We start from the raw sequence: 18859 nt of genomic DNA, 5'->3' as shown, positions 1-18859 counted from the left end.
CCCGCACCCCCCACCCCCGCCCGCTGGGATCCCCTACAAGGACCAGAGCCTCCGAGCCCTGCCAGGCTGCAAGCTGCAACCGCAGGCCCGTCACATCACAGTGACGGGCACAGTGTCAGTGCTGCCTCAGAAACTGTGCAGTGCATTCGTCCCTGCACCCCAGCCCTCCCCACACAAGGCAAATAAATGACAGCGCATGTCCTCCTGAAGGGACAGCGGTTCTGAGAAGCAGCCCAGCACACAGTAAAAACTCAGTGAAAGTGTGTTATTGTAATTACTGTAAGGCCCAGTCCCTGCCCTGCAGGGACTGACATGTATCTGACATGACCATTCTCCCTAGTCGCAGGCAGCTTTAATGGAAACAGGGATCTTCACAAATTCTTCTCTCAAAGCCATGAAGTTCTGAGAGACAACAGGAAATGGATTTTTACTGCTTTTCCCCAAATCAATTTAACCAGATCTTTTCAGGATAAAAGCTGCTCCTTCTGCTAAGGAGCGGTCCATTTTAAGCACCCAAGGACCTGTTTGCCACTGTGGCCTGCCAAGGTGCAAGATGCATGCGGCGATAAAAGAGCAGCATGAAGAACTTTCTAATCCATCAGTGTCGGTTCTCCCTGACAGAGTGCTTACTCACACTGGCTCATTGGCAGTCAAGCGGCCACTCATTCTGGATAAAATTTGGGGCTTTTCACAGGCCCCACGGACTGGGCTCATTTTTCACTCGGTTCCTGCAGGAAGGCCTCTCTCCTGGCGTTGGTGCCTGCTCTGGAAGCAGGCATGCCCAAGTGTGAAGAGCTGACTTATGAATACAAAGCAGCGCGGTGCTGCCGGGAACCAGCAGCCAGCCGCTAGAGAGCAGTGGAGGCCTCTCCCGCCGGAGAGGGAGGTGCAGGGCGACTGGAGGTGGGGTAATTGTATGCATGCATATCATTACAAGGCTTGGCCAAAAGCTTCCAGGCGAGGCAGGCCAAGCAATCAGACAATCTTGCATGGTTTGCTGAAATCCAGATTTGTCCTTTGTCAGCATAAACAGTTTAATTTGATGTTTTCACTCCTGAGTAAGCACTGAGTATTACATTTAAACCCCTCGTGAGGGGGAAGAATGCTTCCTCTTCATCAGCAAATGTACCTCAATGTCAGAAAGTCTACCTTTTATTCCCAATGAATAAAAGAATTATTCCATTTAACCTGCTTAGAAATAATTTTAAAGCATCCAACAACATTTTACTCAAAATGGATTTCTCAAAAGCTGTACTTCCTTTTCTAAATGCACTGCAGTTGAAAAGGAGTTAATTTTTACTCTATGTAAGTAATTTAAAACACCACTTGAAGGGAACAGAGTTTTTCTGTTATAATTGCAACTGCAACATCTCATTGACCTGACAGGGTATAAACACTTATTCCTAAGACTAACAATTGGGTATCCAGGCCCAAAAGTGAAAGGTTTTATTAATGTATTTCAATGAAATGCTACAAAGTAAGAAGAGAGAAAACTGCTTTCCTTCAAACAAGGGAGTGAGAGGATGCAAATGACATTAAAATGTGCCTCTCTTAATCAGTCTCTACGTCTTAGGCCCTGCCAGGAAACAGCAGCCCCGGCTCAGCACTCTGCTGAGGCCAGGCCACACCTCTCCTGCTGCAGGCGCTCAACACAGTCCCAGCTGACAGGTTTCAAAGGCCTTGATTCTGGTCCACATTTCAAAATAACTTCCCCACTGCAGCAAGTCTATTCCAAGTTTTCATGTCCCTCACAACCCTCAAGGACAAAGGACCAGGGTTTAATAATACAAAAAACACACCCACTTTCAATCTGAAGTAAAGGCTTACGACTTCACAGAGCTGTGGGCAAACAGTAAGAAGTCCTACTTATTGAGAAACATTAAGCAGCTCTGTTACATATTTTTTTGCTTAATTCATCAGGGGACTAGAGAGTATTATCTCCACTTTACAGATGGAAAAACTAAATTCAGACAGGTGAAGGAACCTACCCAAAAGCACACAGTGAGGAACAGGCAGATCCAGCTGACAGCAAGTCCCCAGTGCGAGGGACTACACAGCAAAAAGTCTACTGATGCATAAAATGGCTTTCCACGTGGTCTGTCCAATAAGAAAATAAAAGACCATCAAGCGCTAGGTTATGAGAGTATAAAGACACTTTTCTACAGCAGGGCCAATTCTGAAACAAGAGCAGGGTAAGATGAATTAGTTAACCTCACTCTCTCTGAAGTGGGGTTTAAAGCAAAGGACTTAAAACTTGGAGCACTGTGTTTAACTGTTAGAATCACACTCCTGGCAAGGGCTCTTACTTGTCTGAACTCAGGTCACCAAAGGCTTTGTGGTACAATATCAGAGGAGAAAAAACAGGAGAGACAGCTCACTACATTCATACTGCGACTCGCATTCACCCCTAGAAACAGCTCATCTTTCTTTACGCAGAATCCAGAACTCCACTCTAACTAGAACAGACTAGGAAAATGGCAAGGGCTGGCTGTGTCACCTTCCCTGTAGCAACAGGATGCACTAGAGAAATAAATGTTTTCTCATTTCCTAACATAACGGCACCATCTATTGGCTTAGTACCACCTCTGCAGCAACGGGCTTTCGGCTCCCAGTTGTTCTGTCTGGCATTCCAAAACTGCATGAATTTTAAGATATAAAATCCAAGCACTGAACACTGTAAATCTTCTGAAATGGATTTTACTTAAAACAGGATAATCTGCTTCCAGAGAAATCTCAGGACCCAGAACCGCACACAGACAATGCTTTAGCACTCAAACTTTCCCAACACCACACCCCAACATCTGCACTGTGCGTGTGGTGTATCACTAACCCGCACACATGTCCCATGGGATACTCCCCCTCACCTGGCCATCATTTTACAGAAGAAAGCCGTGCTTATAGTCAAACAGCTCATGCATTCTGGACTTAGATCTGAACAGAGGTTGACTCCCAAGACCAGCTCTTGTCCCTGTGCCTCGGTCACAGGAGGAGCCTTCCGCACACAGTGCTGGGAGGGTGCGTGAGCATTTGTGACAGTCCAGCCTTGCAGTAACCCTGAGACCTCCCAGGTCAAAAACTACCAGTCACCATTCACCTCTTTTCTAGGAATCTAGTTATACCTCAGGTGGCTACAGAAAAGCCTGTTCTGGGCAGTCAGAACAGCTACACGGACTACGTTCCACCAGAATGAGGTTCCCTCAACAGCGCACCTGACCCAGAAAGCAGAAACCTAAGCTCACCCTGAAACTGACAAAGGCCCGTGCTATGGCCATCGGCCCAGACTAGCCAGAAGATTTTCCAGCAACTCTAGAGTTAGGAAGTCCATATGGCCTCTGGGAAGGCTTTTACACGGCGTATGAACACACAGGACTGCTAAATTCACCCTGATTAGGAAGTTGAAAACAAATGTGGAAAAACACCTGCCAACTTGCAGCACACTAATATGATCCAGTGCAGGAAAATCTTCGAAATCAAGTCATATCACATGTCTTGCACTTTAGTGTAAAAATATGGAGAAAGTGGCAAATCTCAATTCCCTACAGATGTTCCGATGTTCCAACTTAATTCCAAGACTCCGCTGCCTGAAAGGGGAGACATGTGATGTTTACTGCCCTGTCCCGAATCTTTCTAATTGCCAGGTGCCCTGAACACTGGGACCGAAGAGGTACATTCCAGTAATTAGGAAATTGTATAACTAATCTGTCTGGAGATAAAATTTTACCTGGATGGCCCTGGCAACAACCCCAAGTCTTCCTTAATAATGGATGCCAATATTTATTCCTTAAGTTAGTATTCCTAAATTGTCCAAGGGCCTCATTTCCAGGAATGTTGAGCTTGAAATTGTATTCATATTAATTCACTATGTGAGTAAATGGGCAAAAATAAAATTTGTATGTGCCTTGCCAACGCTGCTCCAAGGAACACTGCCAAACTAATAGCAAAAGACAGTCCCCAAGCTTCTCCTGACGCTACTTCAATTCGCCTAATAAAGAAAAGCTGGCAAGTTGTAAGAATAAGCTAATTAATCTGAGAATTAAGAGAACCCACATTTTGTCTACCAAAAAACACAGCCAAAACCTTTTTCCCTGTCTTACTAAAGAAAAACTCAAGAATCTTGCCCAGTTTTCAATAACCACACTAATCAATCACCTGTAGTTTCTTCAAATGACTCTTTTAAGAAAAGAATTAATCAAATGAAACCTACGGAGCCCATTCGTCTGTTTGAGAACGTACCAGATCCCATCTGGTCTGGAGCACATGCCACACACCACTCAGAGCAACAGCGCAGTCTCGGGAGAGCAAGTCGGAGACTGGGGTCCCACCCCACCCAGCACATGCCTCTGACCATGAGGCTTTAGCAGATCTCCCCTAGCCTCGGTTTCCTCACCTGCGTGACCAGAGCAACAGCACCCACTTCACTAAGCAAGTCACAACCTGGAAAGCTGGGAAGCTGGTGAGTGACCACCACTACCACGTGGTCAGCATCGTGGCCACAGAAAGAATTAAGGACAGGCTGGCCCAAGCCAACCCCAGGAGTGAGGGATGTTCTCCCACAGAAATCCCCTGGGTGGCGAGCCCCCAGGCAGGCTCCTGGAACCCGCACAAGGAGCCACGCCAGGTGGTACAGACGCACAGGAGTAGCAACTCGTAGCTTTCAGCACTTACTGTCAAATCTGTCAGGGGAAAAAAGATTAATTACAAAGTTTTGTTTGACTTCTCATAATAAAAAAACTCATGACGTAACTAAAGCATGAGAAGTTGCATGATGGTCATTTTCTCAGGTAAGCTACGCTGCTGGGAAGCCTCCAGACCACAGTTACCTCAGTGCTCCGTGGCATAGCACGAGGCCGCGCTCACCTGTGGCATGAGGGCTGGTTTACAGCTCAACCCAAAACAACATCAACCAGGACAGAACTGGGCAGCGCTGGGGTTCTCCCTCAAGTCAGGTCCCTAACCCATCAAAACTAAAAAAGGAGAGCAAGAGCAAGCAAGACAGAGCGCTCCCACGGCCAGCGGCGCCGTCCATGTTGAGACAGAGGCAGTGGCTGTCGTGGGGGAGGCACTGCACGCCCTGCTCCGCGACAGTGGCCAAGGTGACAGTGGCGACGGTGATGACAACGCCGGGGCCTGGCAAACACTGTGTTTATTCTACAGTCTGATAAAGGCTCCTCCTCTTCACATCAGGCTTAGGTTGGAAGGAAACAAAAAACAAAAATAAATTATGTTTTCTTAGGGTGGTAGAAGTGTGGGTTTTTTTCATTTCTACTGATACTATAAAGCTGTTGCAGAAAGCACCAGTTTAACATGCAGGGCCACAGACTTGCGCACGCAGTTAAAAGTAAGCAACAAAACAAACCAATGCTCTTTGGGAATTTATATAAATCTTTTTAGTACTCAGAAGCAAAGTTTAATTGCTTAATGAAGCTAAGATGTAAGATGATAAAATCTTGTGTAAGATGATAAAATCAAAGTAGCTGTGTTGTACTAAGGCTTGCTTGAGCTGGAAGAGTTCAAATCCCAGCCTTGCCACTCAGGGAGAGCAGTAACGTGCAAGTTACTAAATCTGGGTTCCAAAGATAAAGGAAATGGCCCAGACGGCGTCACTTCCCCAGGATATTAACTGAAATAATGGACAGCCACAGCAGACTAGCAGAGACACTCCTTTAAGCTGAATGTAATAAAGGTCAGCGCTAACAGACCTGCCACACGCGGACTGCTTACACAGGCCACACAGAGGGAACCCAACCGAAACCAGCTCCATTCCAGGGAGGCTGTAAACAGCCAACAGCAGCTAGGGTCCCCGCTCCGGGGTTTCAGACACTGTTTGACACAGGCAGGCAGAGAAACAGGAAACAAATTCACCATCAGAGTCACTGAGCACACAGGCTCTGTGGGACCACGGAGTAGACGCAGGTGCTACTCCCCCAGTCTCAGGAGCCCACAGAGGGAGGAGGGATGAGGCTGGACTGCGGGCAGAGGTCTCACACCAAATGCCTGAGAAGATTCCACCTAGGCTGGGGCAGCCACATGGGAACAGCTTCTGGTCCAGACTGGGGATGATGAACAGGAAGGCAGAAATTTCTCCAGGCAAACACACTTCTGAAGCAGGCTGCAGCAGGGGTGTGGTGTGAAGGTCTGTTCAGGGAGAGGCCAGGACCTCAGGACTCCGCGGAGGACCAACAGGACTTGAGCCCACACAGAAAGGAGGCGACTCCTGGGCGAGGGTTAGTGTGGCATTATGGTCAAGAGCCTGAGCCCCAGTTCTCATATGCATAAACAAAATGAGTCTTAAAAAAATAAAAAAGAGGGCCTCCCTGGTGGTGCAAGGGGTTAAGTCTCAGCACTACTATGAAGCTGTCTGCAGCCGCTGCAGCACAAGTTCCATCCCCGGCCAGGGAGCTGATCCACATGGCACAGCAGACCTCGCCTGACCCACCCGCTGCTCCCCTCAACAGTGTGTTTCTGTAGATCTGCTGTTCTGCTCCCATCCTGTCTCTGATGAATCCTCTCACCCAACCCCACACCTCTGGCCTATACCCCAGTTCTTGGGTGCATAAATAATTCATAAAAAAAAAAAAAAAAAGAGCCCGGAAAGAACCGGTCCAGGGAAGAAGGGCAGGTGACAGAGACCCAGCATCCAGTCTAAGAGCTGACTGGTGAGTAGTCACCTCCTAGCCTTTAAAACCTTCTCATACATCAAATTCAGTCAGCACTTGCAAAAGAGGCTTCTGAGCAACCCAGAAGCTCAGAACTCATCCAAAACTCCACTAAAACCACCTGCAATGTATCCTTACACAGTATGCCAAGGCACACTGGACAAGCTCTGACAATTCACCAGGTCCATCACTAAGAGCATGGGCCAGTCGGTCTCAGTCCAGCCGGACGCCATTCCTCGTAGCTGTTGTCAAAGGAGTGATCCGCCCGCACAGCTGACACAGAAACATCCTCAAAACAAGTCAACAGGACTCAGTATGTACAGCCTGACCTCATTTGCATAGGACTAGACAGCTAGATGGACAGACAGATGAGAGAGACATATAGCTTCCAACATGTCCTGGGAAAGAAACAACAAACTCTTACTGTGACACTTTGTCCTCCCTGAATGTCCATGTGGCACAAATTATTTCCACCAGAAAATGTTCTACTATCACCTGCTTCATAAGGACTCCCCAAATACCAGTCACCGTCCTACTGTTCTCCCAGAGAATTTTTGAGACTACAGTGTACTCCTGCTTAGTGTGGTCCCTCGATGAGGCGAGAGCGCCGAACAAGGGCTGTGTTGACCAGACACCCAGCAGCTAGCACAGGGCCCGGCACGCAGGCGATGCTGACGAGCGCCTGACAAAGGTCTACCTTTTAGAATTCAGCTCAAGTGAAGGGAAGCTCTTCCTGCACTTGCTCAGTTGATAAGTGCCCCTTCCTCCCTTAGGCCTCACTACCTACTGCCCTGGTGAGTTTGCATAGCTGTCTCCTGGCTCCACTGGACAGAGAGGGCGAGAACCCACTCTTCCTCTCCAGCTGTTCAGCCCGCTAAGATGCCCTCACACAGGCGGCACCTGAGAGAGGGTGAAGAGCAGGACCAGGTAAACCTTCAAGTCCCCTTCTTAACCTGGACTTATGACCAGACTGTGGAGCCATGGTTTCTAAGTAGAAGGACCGAGAAGCTCAGCGCTGCGGAAGCCCTGCCCTGGACTCTCACTAGATCTGAGATGCGTGCTCCCCAGGAAGGCCAGAGCGCGGGGGCTGGCGGGAGTGATGCAAACAGACACATCTGCCTGACGACTCATTTTCAACACCACGTCCTAAATTACTGCAAAAGAAACCAATCCACCTTCCCCATTTTAATAATGAAATGGCTTTGTATGAATGTTGAACACTTTGGATTTGATGACTTTATCAAGGTGATATAAACTAACACACTAAAGGACTCAGGAGTAGACAGATGGTCACAGAGTCTGCTCATTACTCTCAATGGGTCCCCCACAAATAAAATTAACAATGTGCGTTGGTCAGTGCGGTAAAATGCTAACAACTAACAAATGTAAGTAAAGGCTATGATGGCTTTCCCTGGGCACTGCGACTTTCGCGCAAGAGTGAAATGTTTTAGGTAAAGGTACACCCCTTTACCAACATTTAAAGGCATCAGATGGGGAGAAATAAAAACAGCACTTTAATGGAGATAACAAATACACTGGAATAAAGCAATTTGGAACAATTCTAAAATTACTCTAAGTATCTTCATTTTAAAATAATTACAAAGATTCATCCATATGGTATCTGGGGGTAAATCATTCTCCCCAACAAATAGGGAACATCTGTTGTATAAAGCCTTGTAAGAGGCTAGGTAACACAATGGAATAGCAAAGTCTCAAACTGGCAATTTCCAAACTATTGGAGGCAGCAGCTTTCTGAGCTCTGCTGAGCAAAGACCCCAAACAAAACCTTGTGAGGCGAACAACAGCTACAGCACCAGCAGCTACAGTGGCCTGCTCTGATAACTACACCTGCTTGGTCTGACTGGACTTTAACAGCACCAGGAGAACTGCAAAATCCCCATTCTTCTAATATGCCTTTGTCATTTTTTCTTTTTTGGACATCAAAAAACATACTCTTATCTAACATTTAGAGCTAAAATACAAATGTAAAAAATCTGTTCTAAAAAAGAAAACTACAAGGAACAATGAGGTAGGAAAATAAACAAAGTTTAAAAAGAACAAGTACTGTTAGAGGCCCTGGACCGGAACCTCACACTGTTTCTACTGATTGTGACCTGGCGCGCAGAGTAGGTCAGGCTGACACTATCTCCTCCTGGTGAGGTGTCTGAGATTCAGAAAGGAATTAATCACCCATGAACCTGCAGATGTTAAGTGGTAAAGACAAACTCCCAGATTAAAAACGCCTGCCTGGACCAGGCGCCATCCTGCCAGTCAGCCTCCCCCCGGCTTCCCACAGCCTGGAAGGCCATTCACTCACAGCCCGTGCTCTTCATGAGCCTACCTGATCTTCCTACGTCACGCTACAATCTGACTTCTGCCCACCACTCCCTAGTCCCCTGCATTATGTTTTAAAAGTTCACTTTGAGATACTTGTGAAGTCACAAGCAGATATGCGAAATAATCCTGCGGGTTCACAAGCCAGTTGTTACATAACTCAGCACACTGTCATCTATGTTACTTTTTCCTCCTAGGTGTAACACTTTCTAACATGTTTACTATCTATCTACCCTCACTAAAATAGAAACTCCCTAAGGCAAGAATCTTTATCTAGTCTCAGCACCTGGAAAAGGCCCTAAACCCACTTGAGGAATTCAATATACATTTGTTAAGTGGCTCAAATCACTGCTTTGCACCGTCTCCTCTAGCAGGACACAGACCTGCTCCTTAAGAAACCATCTTGGTAAGTAAGAGGACTCGGAAACATCGCACTCACCCATGGTGACATAAGGCAACTTATCCGTGGATCCATGGGGGTAGATGCTGTAGAGGTGAGGTCCGGTAACATCTACTCCTCCTAAAACTAGGGCTGCACCAATGTAACCTTGATACCTGGTGACCAGAACATGCAAAAGAAAGAAAAATGAGTCTACATTGTATCGCTGTAACTTAACAGAAACTGTACTAGCAGGCAGGCCTTATACTGCAACTGTTTCATTAAGGGGAACCAAAGGGACAAATGTCAGCTGATTATCTTTATGGTCATCAATAAAAGCTGTAATGTGCATGAGGCGCTCCATAGACTTTCTGCTCCCCCTTTAAAAGGCACCACCGTTTTCACATGAGAGAACACATAACCCACCCAAAGACATTAAGTAGGTGCCTCTGTCTTGGAAGCCCAAAGATTTTCAGCCCCCTCCTGTCACCCCACTCTGTGATCAGCAGATAAGCTACCATCAAAGGTAATGATGAAGAATTACCACTCCTGGTCTGTTCAAACGACCAACCTCACCAGAGGCTGAATGTCAAAGCACCTTTTCCTTTGAGTAAATCCTCAAAACTATCACCACAGATACTTGAGTCAAAAAGAAAAGCAACTCCTCACTGGGGAAGGGATAGCCGCAGCAGCCACCGGGGCCAGGCCGCAGTCTCCGGCAGGCGCAGGAAGACGCCCACAGCCGGCCACAGCCGGCCACAGCCGGCCACAGCCGGGCTTGCTCCTTTGCGAGCACAGGCAGGCACGTTCCGCAGCGCTGGGGCTGCTGTCCCTCGCCTGGGTCCGCTCCTCTACCACTCGACCTGCCATACCAGGTAAGTATGCTGGAGTTAAGGGTCCCCACTGTGCGCTTTTGGCACTTTCGGAAGAACAGTACAGCTAACACAAGCTGAATTGGCCTAATGATACGATCACTGAAACTGCTACAAATAAATTAACACAAGAACCAAAGTCATACTTTTAGACTACCTCAAATTTAACTGCTCAGAAAGAAGTGTAAAGAGAAAAATCCAGGCTTTCCCCATCCCTTGATTACCTAGTTGTTATTTTGAAAGCACCCTCCACTCATTAGTGAACAATTAAAAGCAAGAAAGGATTTCAGAAGCAGTCTCAAAAGGCACAGAGGCCCAGGCAGGGAAAGGCACTGGTGCAAAGCCACACGGTGCGCCGCAGGGCCGAGAGCAGACCTGGGCCGTGGATGAGCGCCAGCATCGGCCGCCCGCCACCAGGGACTGAGCCACCCTCGCCTGCCGATCCGCAGCGCCTTGAAGAAAACCAGCTCCAAGCAGCGGTTCCTTGACAAGCTAAGCCCTGACTTTAAACCTGTTTAAAGTCTATTTTTTTAAGACTCTTAAATATTTTGGCAAGTCCCTGAAATCCTTAAGTTTTCCCAGAAACTCTGCGTTCAGGAATCTAATTCTAAGGACGTAACTGAGTAAATATGCGTAAGTGAACACAAGCACGTTTCATGCTGCGTCAGTGGAAGCGGCAAACGGCTAAGTGAGCTGCCACGTTCACAGCAGGACGAGATCCAAAGACAATGACACATTTCCTTGTGATGGCAGCGCAGGTATGTCAGCAATGTTAAACAAGCATACCCTGGCCCCAGCAATTTCACTTCTAGGAACTTCTTTTAGATTATCGCCTACATGAAGCCACCCTAAGGTGTCTGTGTCCTAAGGGGTCATGGAATGCATACGAATAGAAATACTGTGAAACAGGCAACACTGCTGAGGTTCAAAACCTTAAGTCCAACAAGCCAAATCAACGTGAAGGCAGGGAAAGCTGCCCAAAGCCTCTCCCCACTGGCTCACACGCGAGGAATGGGCAATGTGCCATTTTTCACCCCGCCGTGTGGGGAACAGTGCTGAGGAAGAGTAACCCTGTTCTTTGCAGCCCCTGGCTACTATGGGCTCAGCTGTGTATCAAGCCTAGCACTCCATAAGCCTTGCTGCTTTATTCCTTCCAACCTCCAAAGTCAGAGGTCTATTACCCCCATTTTCTTGAGCAAGAAACTGAGACTATGAGTGAACAGCCCAAGTTCCCTCAAGTTAAGTGCCCAAGTTAAGTGCTAGGGACTAAATGTGAGCCAAAGTTCTAAGGTCATAGCCTATGTTTTTTTCCCTGACATCACTGACTCGTTTTATATAACTCATCAAAAATGTGAGAAAATATAGAGGACCATTAGTATTCAGGACCATTGTTATCCTGGTTTTTAAAAGTTCCTCTCAACATTTTGATAAAATTACCTTTTACAAAGAAACGTTACAAGAGATTTTATAATCCCTAAAATAGTCTAAAGTGATTAACAGAAACATCTGGTAGGTTACTCAGCTAAATTCTTTCAAGGGCATTGCAAAGAATTTTACAATAATCTCATTTACTCCCATTTCACATGTTTTAAAAATTGTTTCAAATGTAATGCACCACACAAACCACCAGGGGGAGCTTTGTATTTAAAATCAAAATTACAAATGTTTCCAGAAATCTTGAGGACAGATGCTCCATAACGAGCTCTCGGCCTGCATTGCAAAGAGTTGATAGGCAAGAGCTCTCCAAGAGTAACATGGTTATGTGCATAAGAGGAAATCACAGGCACAGGGCTCAGTCCAGCAGGAGCAGGAACTAGACAACGACAGGACGAGGCTCACACCCATGAGAACCCTAAGTCTTGATCTCCCCTATAAAATGGGAGACCACAGCCTCTGTAGAGTCCACTGAACCTTACCTCTAATTGCTGTGAGCTCAGGAGCCATGCTTAACTTGGGGGTGAAGACCTGCAAATTCACGGGAAGGCAAGGGAGGGGCAGGAGGCAGAAGGGGAACGCGGCAGGGACTACAGGCCGGACACAGCCCCCTGACAGGCAGCACCTGTCCCTGAGCAGCAGAGGAGGGCCGCCTCAGTGCCAGCCCTCTGCATTTGCTTTCAAAAAAATCCAACAAATCAGAATTTTAAAATTCAAAGCCCTCAATTATCATTGGTCACTACTTAAAAAAATATATAGGCCCTCCCTGGTGGCGCAGCAGACCTCTCTTGACCCGCCCGCTACTCCCCTCAGCAGTCCCCACTCTGTCTCTGGTGAATCCTCTCACCGCCCCTGCACCCCTGTACCCCAATTCTTGTATGCATAAATAAATCTTTAAAAAAAAAAAAAACAGTATGTGATCCACATAAAATTTGTCTAATAAGCTAAGATGGCCTGTGAGCTTTCTATTCCAGATCCCCTTCATTTCACACACCCACCCTAGGGGCAGGCACAATGAGATACATTCTACAAAGAAGGAAAGAGAATTTACTGAAGGCAAGTCCCAAAAGAGGAAACCAGTATTCCAATCCCAGACAAAACGCCCAGGTTATTTCCTCTACAATACAGTGTCTCTCTAAGGAGCAGCTGGGAAAGTCAACTTAAAATTTGAAAACTATCAAGAGCTAAACAAACAAAGTGACCTGATTACTGAGGAAGAAAGAGAAACAAAACTAAGTGGGAATCGGCAGGGAGGGAAGGTCAGGTCAGGCTCAGTGACTGTTCCTCGTCTGTCCCCTCAGTGACTAAAGGTATAGTAACCCCAATCTCAGAAGATAAAAGGAGATCATGCATGAAAAGCACTTAGCATAAGGCCCGGCACAGACAGAAAAATATTAGCTGATAGTAAGGATGTTATGATCCAATCAAGGCCAACTACAAATAATCCCTTTTCATCTTGTTATTTTCCTCCTAGAAGAGGAGAAAAATAAGTCATTTGTGTATGTATCTACAAGACGAGCTTAAAGTTTCCTTCCAGTTCTTCCTTATATGAACAACAAGGTTTTCCAATCCAATAATATCCTTATGCCTCAGGAAATAACTCAACTCAATGGTGTGAGTCATTTATTTATGGAAAAAGAAAAGAGCTCAAATACACTATCAAAGCCTTAAGAAATTAAAACGGCTTTTCAACAACAAATGATTTTTGGAATAAAATGTATACTTGTGAAGGTTTTGCTCTAGCTTCCATATTTCCCTTGGCTGAAAATTTAAGACATGAGGGAAAATGCTGAAAGAAATCCCCATCCTGGAACCTTACCTGAAAAGCATCTGCTTCAGCATCCTATTGGCCGTCACAACTCTGGGAAGGCGGCCAGTGGAGAGGGAATGGAGTTCCAAGTTGGAAGAAATGAGCTGAGTTGTCATGTCTGTATCTGCAGCTGTCCCAGCACCACAACAACTAAAAAACAAGATTAGAAATTTAGCTGAAATTCAATCCCCAGAGGGCTCAATTAGAAACAGCACTTCCTGGATCGCGTCCACCAAGTTCAGGTCATAAAGAATTTAATTATCTCTGCACTATAACTGCTCTACTCTGTCTAACTAATCTTAAATAAACATAAAACTCAGAACACACACCTAGACACAGCAGACCTCTCCTGTCTCACCCGCTGCTCCCCTCAGCAGTGTATTTCAGTGAACCTGCCTGTTCAGCTCCTGACTGTGTCTCTGGTGAACCCTCTCGCCCCCGTCCACCTGGCCTGTACCCCCGTTCTTGTAAAAATCTCTTTTTTAAAAAACTCACAATACGGGCCCTCCCTGGTAGCGCAGCGGGTTAAAGCACTGCACTAAGAAACTAAAGCCACTTCCGCATGAGTTCTATCCCCGCCTGCCCCGGAGGCGACCACATGGCGAGGCAGACCTTTCCTGACCCGCCCGCTGCTCCCCTCAGCAGTGTACTTCGTCGATCTGCCTGTTCTGCTCCCCGCTCTGTCTCTGGTGAATCCTCTCACCTTCCGCATCTCTGGCCTGTACCCCAGTTCTGTATGAATAAATAAATAAATCTTTAAAAATAAATAAATAAATAAATAATAAAATAAAATTTAAAAAATAAAAAAATCATATTAAAAAACTCACAATACACATCTAATTATATGCAGATATACTTTCTGTGGCCTCATGGGGCATTTCAGACCACTGGTCTCTCTGCTTCTAATAAAGTGTGCACCTTACTTACCCTACAAATATAGCCATCTGTTCCAAAAGCAAGGTATGTTAAAAGCTGCAATTCACATTTATCAAGTCATTTACTGAGTTGATACAGCAGGCGATATACTAAGTGCTTAGAATCAAGAAAATGTGATGCAATCCTGGCACTTGATTTAAGATGAGTGGAGGAGATGCAGGCAGACAAGAATTATAATACCTCAGTCAATATGACACAACAGTGCAGGTAAAGTGCTCTGGAGAGCTAGAACTGAGAGCATTTGATTTTGACCTTTGAGAAGAGCTGGATTTGGAACAATAAACACAATGTATAAGCGGGAAAGAAGAAGAAACGGTGTTTCTAAGAGGGGCTGATATAAGCAAAGGTGAAACCGCTTGGTGATGAGCGGAACAGGAGCATGAGGAAATAGGACAATCCAGGTGTAAATGGGGGGAGGCGTAACGCAACAGAATGGAAGGATTTTGTGAGCTAGTGCAAGGCCTTAAATATCATGTTGAAGTCTCAACTCCATCCTGAAAGCAGCGTGCAAATGTGAAAATATCTTGAAAAGTTTTTAAAAGAAGACAGGGGTGTATCTGATCTGAGCTTCACAAAATTCAAGATGACAGAGAGTGAACAGGATGGAGACGAAACCAGAGGCAGCGAGGTCAAGGAAATGACAAAATGATAGTCCAGTGGAGGAAAAAAACTCCACACTAAAGTCTCAACAGCAGGAAGGAGGGAAGCAATGGATGCAAGAGGCACAGAGAAAGCAGAGTTGGGCACCAACTGAAGGGAGAACTCGAGGGTAACTAGCTTCAATAACAGGTGGCTGGAAATGCTACATAAGGAGATACAAAGAAAATGCAGGCTGGTGAAATCCTCCAATTTAATCAATACTTACTAAATGTTAGGCGATATGAAGTGTATTTTTGAACAGTTCTTGTCAGCAACAACCATCCCTTCAGTGGCCCTTGTATCTGCTCCAAGAACGATGCCATCCTATTAAAATGACAGTTTTGCATATATAAACCACAGCTCTCTACTCTCATTTAGAGAAAACAGCATTGGGGTCCCATGCTCTTCCAATCCACGCCAACTCCACTCTATCCCCTTCAATTTCCCCTAGCAAACATATTTTGTACAATATACTTTCAGGATAAAGAAAGGTTATTAATAAACATTAGCTGAACCCCGAGTAATAAGCATTCTCATTCCTGATTTCAAAATGAGGTTCAGCAACTTAGTGAATTCCTTACAAATCACAGAGCTAACATGGGAAAAATCTAAATTATGATAAAGAAATCCTTCCATTTAAATTGGCACCTCTGTAGATGTCTTGATATCACTGTTTAGCTTTAACAGCAACAATCTTTCCTTCTGACCTTTACAAATTTATGGCAGGACTCAGGTATCCACTTCATGAATGTGGAAGTGTGGCCCTGAGAAGTGCCACCTGCACAAAACTAGAAGCAGCACAGAACTTAAATGTTACACCTGTCAACTCCAAATCCTATATTCTCCCATTATAGCATCCTGCTTCGGAAAGGGAACTTAAGGAAACTGACCTCCTGTCAAAAACTCTGCAAAGTGAAGGAAGTCTATAAACCGCTGATAATCATACAAGCCTCCTGAAAAACAACTCTTCCCTAAAGGACATTCTGTAACAAGGTGGTCCCCAGGAAAAGGGGAAGTTCCAGGTTACCTGCCTCACCTTGGGAGACTGTTACAGGACAGGGAGAGAGGGGCACCCCAAACCCCCAAGCCTGCCTGCTCTAAATAGGTTCTGCCATCCACCCCATCAAGACAAAACATGTAAGACTTTAAATGAAAAGGAACTTTAACACAGTGAGTATATAATCGGAAGATAAAGAATATTATTTCTAAATCAAACACCTGAAGTTACCTATCCCCTCATGGGTAAAAGTCCACCCAACAGGGACTGACCCAGCTAAGGCCTGAAAGCGGCCACAAGCCTAAAGCACCTTCTGCAGGGACCCAGAGAAAAGGGTCAGAAATGGCCAGAAAAGTCTAGGAGGATAAGAGCAACATCAAAATCAATATAAACACTGCCATAGTCCCCACGGGTCTCTCACTCACATCTGTTTTAACCAGTCCAGGGCCAATAAATAAACACGGTTTTGTGGGTCTCCCTTCCTCCGTGTGGCTTCCTCAGGTCTCCTCTGGCCCTCCATCCTGCTGCCTTCCTCCCCAGATTCCTTCTCTTCTTTTCTCTGCTCAGCTCCACTCTCCTTCTGGGTGGGGCAGGGAACCTGGAACTTCCCCTTTTCCTGGGGACCCCCGTTATAATTCTTCCTGCTGTATTCTATAATATGCCCCCTTCCCACGGAGCCCCGAGAGTAAAGGCGCCAACTGGCTTGGTTCCTGTCATCAGTTCGGTTTGTCACTGCCGCTCTTGGCCTGTCCCGGCTTACCTTATAGACCACCCCCGCGATGGTCGTCCCAGTTTTCCGGGCCGTTGGAAGCTTGTACCCCTTCTTTGCAAAATCGGCTTCCAGGAGGGCATTTCTGAGAGCAAATGAGAGAATAAAGTGCTGACCGGCAGGCCCACACTGAACCGCAACGGCACGAAAGGTGCCTCATAAGGACCTCAGGGAAAGAAAACGGATTATTTGCTTTCCCGCCCATCTGTTTACCGAATCTTCCCAACATGAGGCCTCTCGTTCCGCTTTTCAGCGAAGAAGGACAGAGCGAGGCCGCGCGTCTCCCCTAAGGTCGAGGGGGCGGGGGGCCGGGTGCGCCGGGGCAGTGGGAGCGCGGACGGCCTCAGCAGAAACCCACGCTCAGGCCCGGATTCCCTGAGTCACACGGGCCGCGGGCGCTCGCCGCGCCAATCACCCTCCGCTTGGGGCTCCCACATCCGGATGGAACCCGACTTCGACCCTGACACCCCACTCCACTCACGCCCGGAACCCCGCCCCGGCCTGCGCCGCACCTGCGACAGTTATCGAAACAGAAACCTCCGACCGCAGGCGCGTACACTGACACAGCCGCCATCGTCGCAAGGAAGTACTTCCGGGCTGGGGGCGGGAGCAAATGAAAAGAGCAGGGCACTTCCGGTGCCGCAGGCGTCTGGGCAGAGGGGGCGGGACAAACGCCCGGCTCCGGCGATTGATCTTAGAGTTGCTGGATCCTAGAGGAGCCCGGAGGTATTTGGGCTAGATCGCCCCAAGTGGCTCGGAGGAGACGCTGGCGCCCTCGGCGGGAAAAGGGCTTGTCCAGAGGATGATGATCCAGAGATTGGGCGTCTCGCGTCGTCCAGCCCAGAGATGTTTCGACTTTGAATTCCGCTTTCCTGCGCTTTGGAGACAAACACACCCCGCCAGGCGCAGCCTCACCATCTTGCACTGAGCAAGTGCTGCAACCCCGAATGGTCTAGGAGGTATAACACTGCCTTCCAAAGGAACTGTGAAATGAGCAATAAGCACATGCAAGGTGCTGTAGGCCATTTGATATTAGGGAAATGCAAATGAAAACCTCAATTGGCGACCACTTCAAACCCACTAGGTCGGCTGTAATCAAAAACAGAAAATAACAAATGTTGGTGAGGATGTGCTTAAACTGGAAGCCTCCTACCTGGCTGGTGGGAGGGTAAATCAGTGCAGCTGCTCCAGAAAACAATTTGGCAATTCACCCCAAAAGAGAAACACACAGTCTGAAATACATCCCCAAAAGATATAAAAACATGTTCACAAAGATTTGCACACTGGTATTCCTAGGAGCATTGTTCATAATGCCCAAATTGTGCAAACAACCCAACCGGTGAATGGGGAAGAAAATGTGCTACATCCATACAACACAAGAGTTTTCAGCTAGAAAAAGCAATGAAGCAAAGACTCAGGCCCCACCTGGGATAACCTTGACCCACCATGCTCAGTGAAATCGGTCAGGCACAGAAAGTCACATACAAGATGTTCTGTTTATATGAACTGTGCTTCCCAGACAAATCTGAATAGTCAGAAAGTAGAGTAGTAATTGCTAGAAGAGGAGGGAGGCAGAATGGGGAACGGCTGTTGGTGGTACAGGATCTTCTCCTGTGGTCATGAAATGTTCTGAAATTGGGTCAGGGCAGCTGTCACACAGCATTGTGAATATACTAAAAGCCACCGAATTGCACATTTTCAAGTAGTGGATTTTGTGTCATGTGAATTTTATTTCTGTTTTCAAAAGACTGCTGTAAGAATTGAAAACTGTATGTGGAAAATTGTGCACTGGCTCGCTGCAGCTTTTCAATAATTTACTATTCCTGTCTCTGCAATCACTTGGCCTTGCCAACAGCCCTAAGAAATGTAATTAAACTTATTTTACTGCCGGGAATTAAGATTCATTCAAGTGGAGTAATGTGCTCAAATTTACCTAGCAAGGAAATGATAACCTTCATAACTGTGGGTCAATTCATTCAGTCAGTCAGAAAATATTTTTAAGTACCTATCATATGTCAGGCACGTTTCCAGGT

General features: G+C 46.6%; 1 protein-coding gene across 1 annotated transcript in view; it reads right to left on the bottom strand.

Moving 5' to 3' along the window:
- The window catches only part of PSMB7 (proteasome (prosome, macropain) subunit, beta type, 7), a 50905-nt gene extending 33463 nt beyond the window's left edge, over positions 1–17442 (bottom strand). Inside the window, exons 1-5 of the mRNA XM_004677353.2 lie at positions 17339–17442; positions 16818–16911; positions 15287–15384; positions 13495–13635; positions 9430–9545 (exon numbers count right to left, since the gene is read on the bottom strand). Of these exons, the coding sequence (XP_004677410.1) occupies positions 9430–9545; positions 13495–13635; positions 15287–15384; positions 16818–16911; positions 17339–17400 (511 nt within the window). The 5' untranslated portion in view covers positions 17401–17442. The remainder of the gene's footprint in view (positions 1–9429; positions 9546–13494; positions 13636–15286; positions 15385–16817; positions 16912–17338) is intronic.
- Positions 17443–18859: the final 1417 nt, after the last annotated feature.

The sequence above is a fragment of the Condylura cristata genome, unplaced genomic scaffold, assembly GCF_000260355.1.
Source record: "Condylura cristata isolate star-nosed mole 26May11 unplaced genomic scaffold, ConCri1.0 scaffold00006, whole genome shotgun sequence".
NCBI classification, from domain to species: Eukaryota; Metazoa; Chordata; class Mammalia; order Eulipotyphla; family Talpidae; genus Condylura; species Condylura cristata.
The sequence above is the reverse complement of the archived record's forward strand: the minus strand, read 5'-3'. Positions and strand labels throughout refer to the sequence as shown.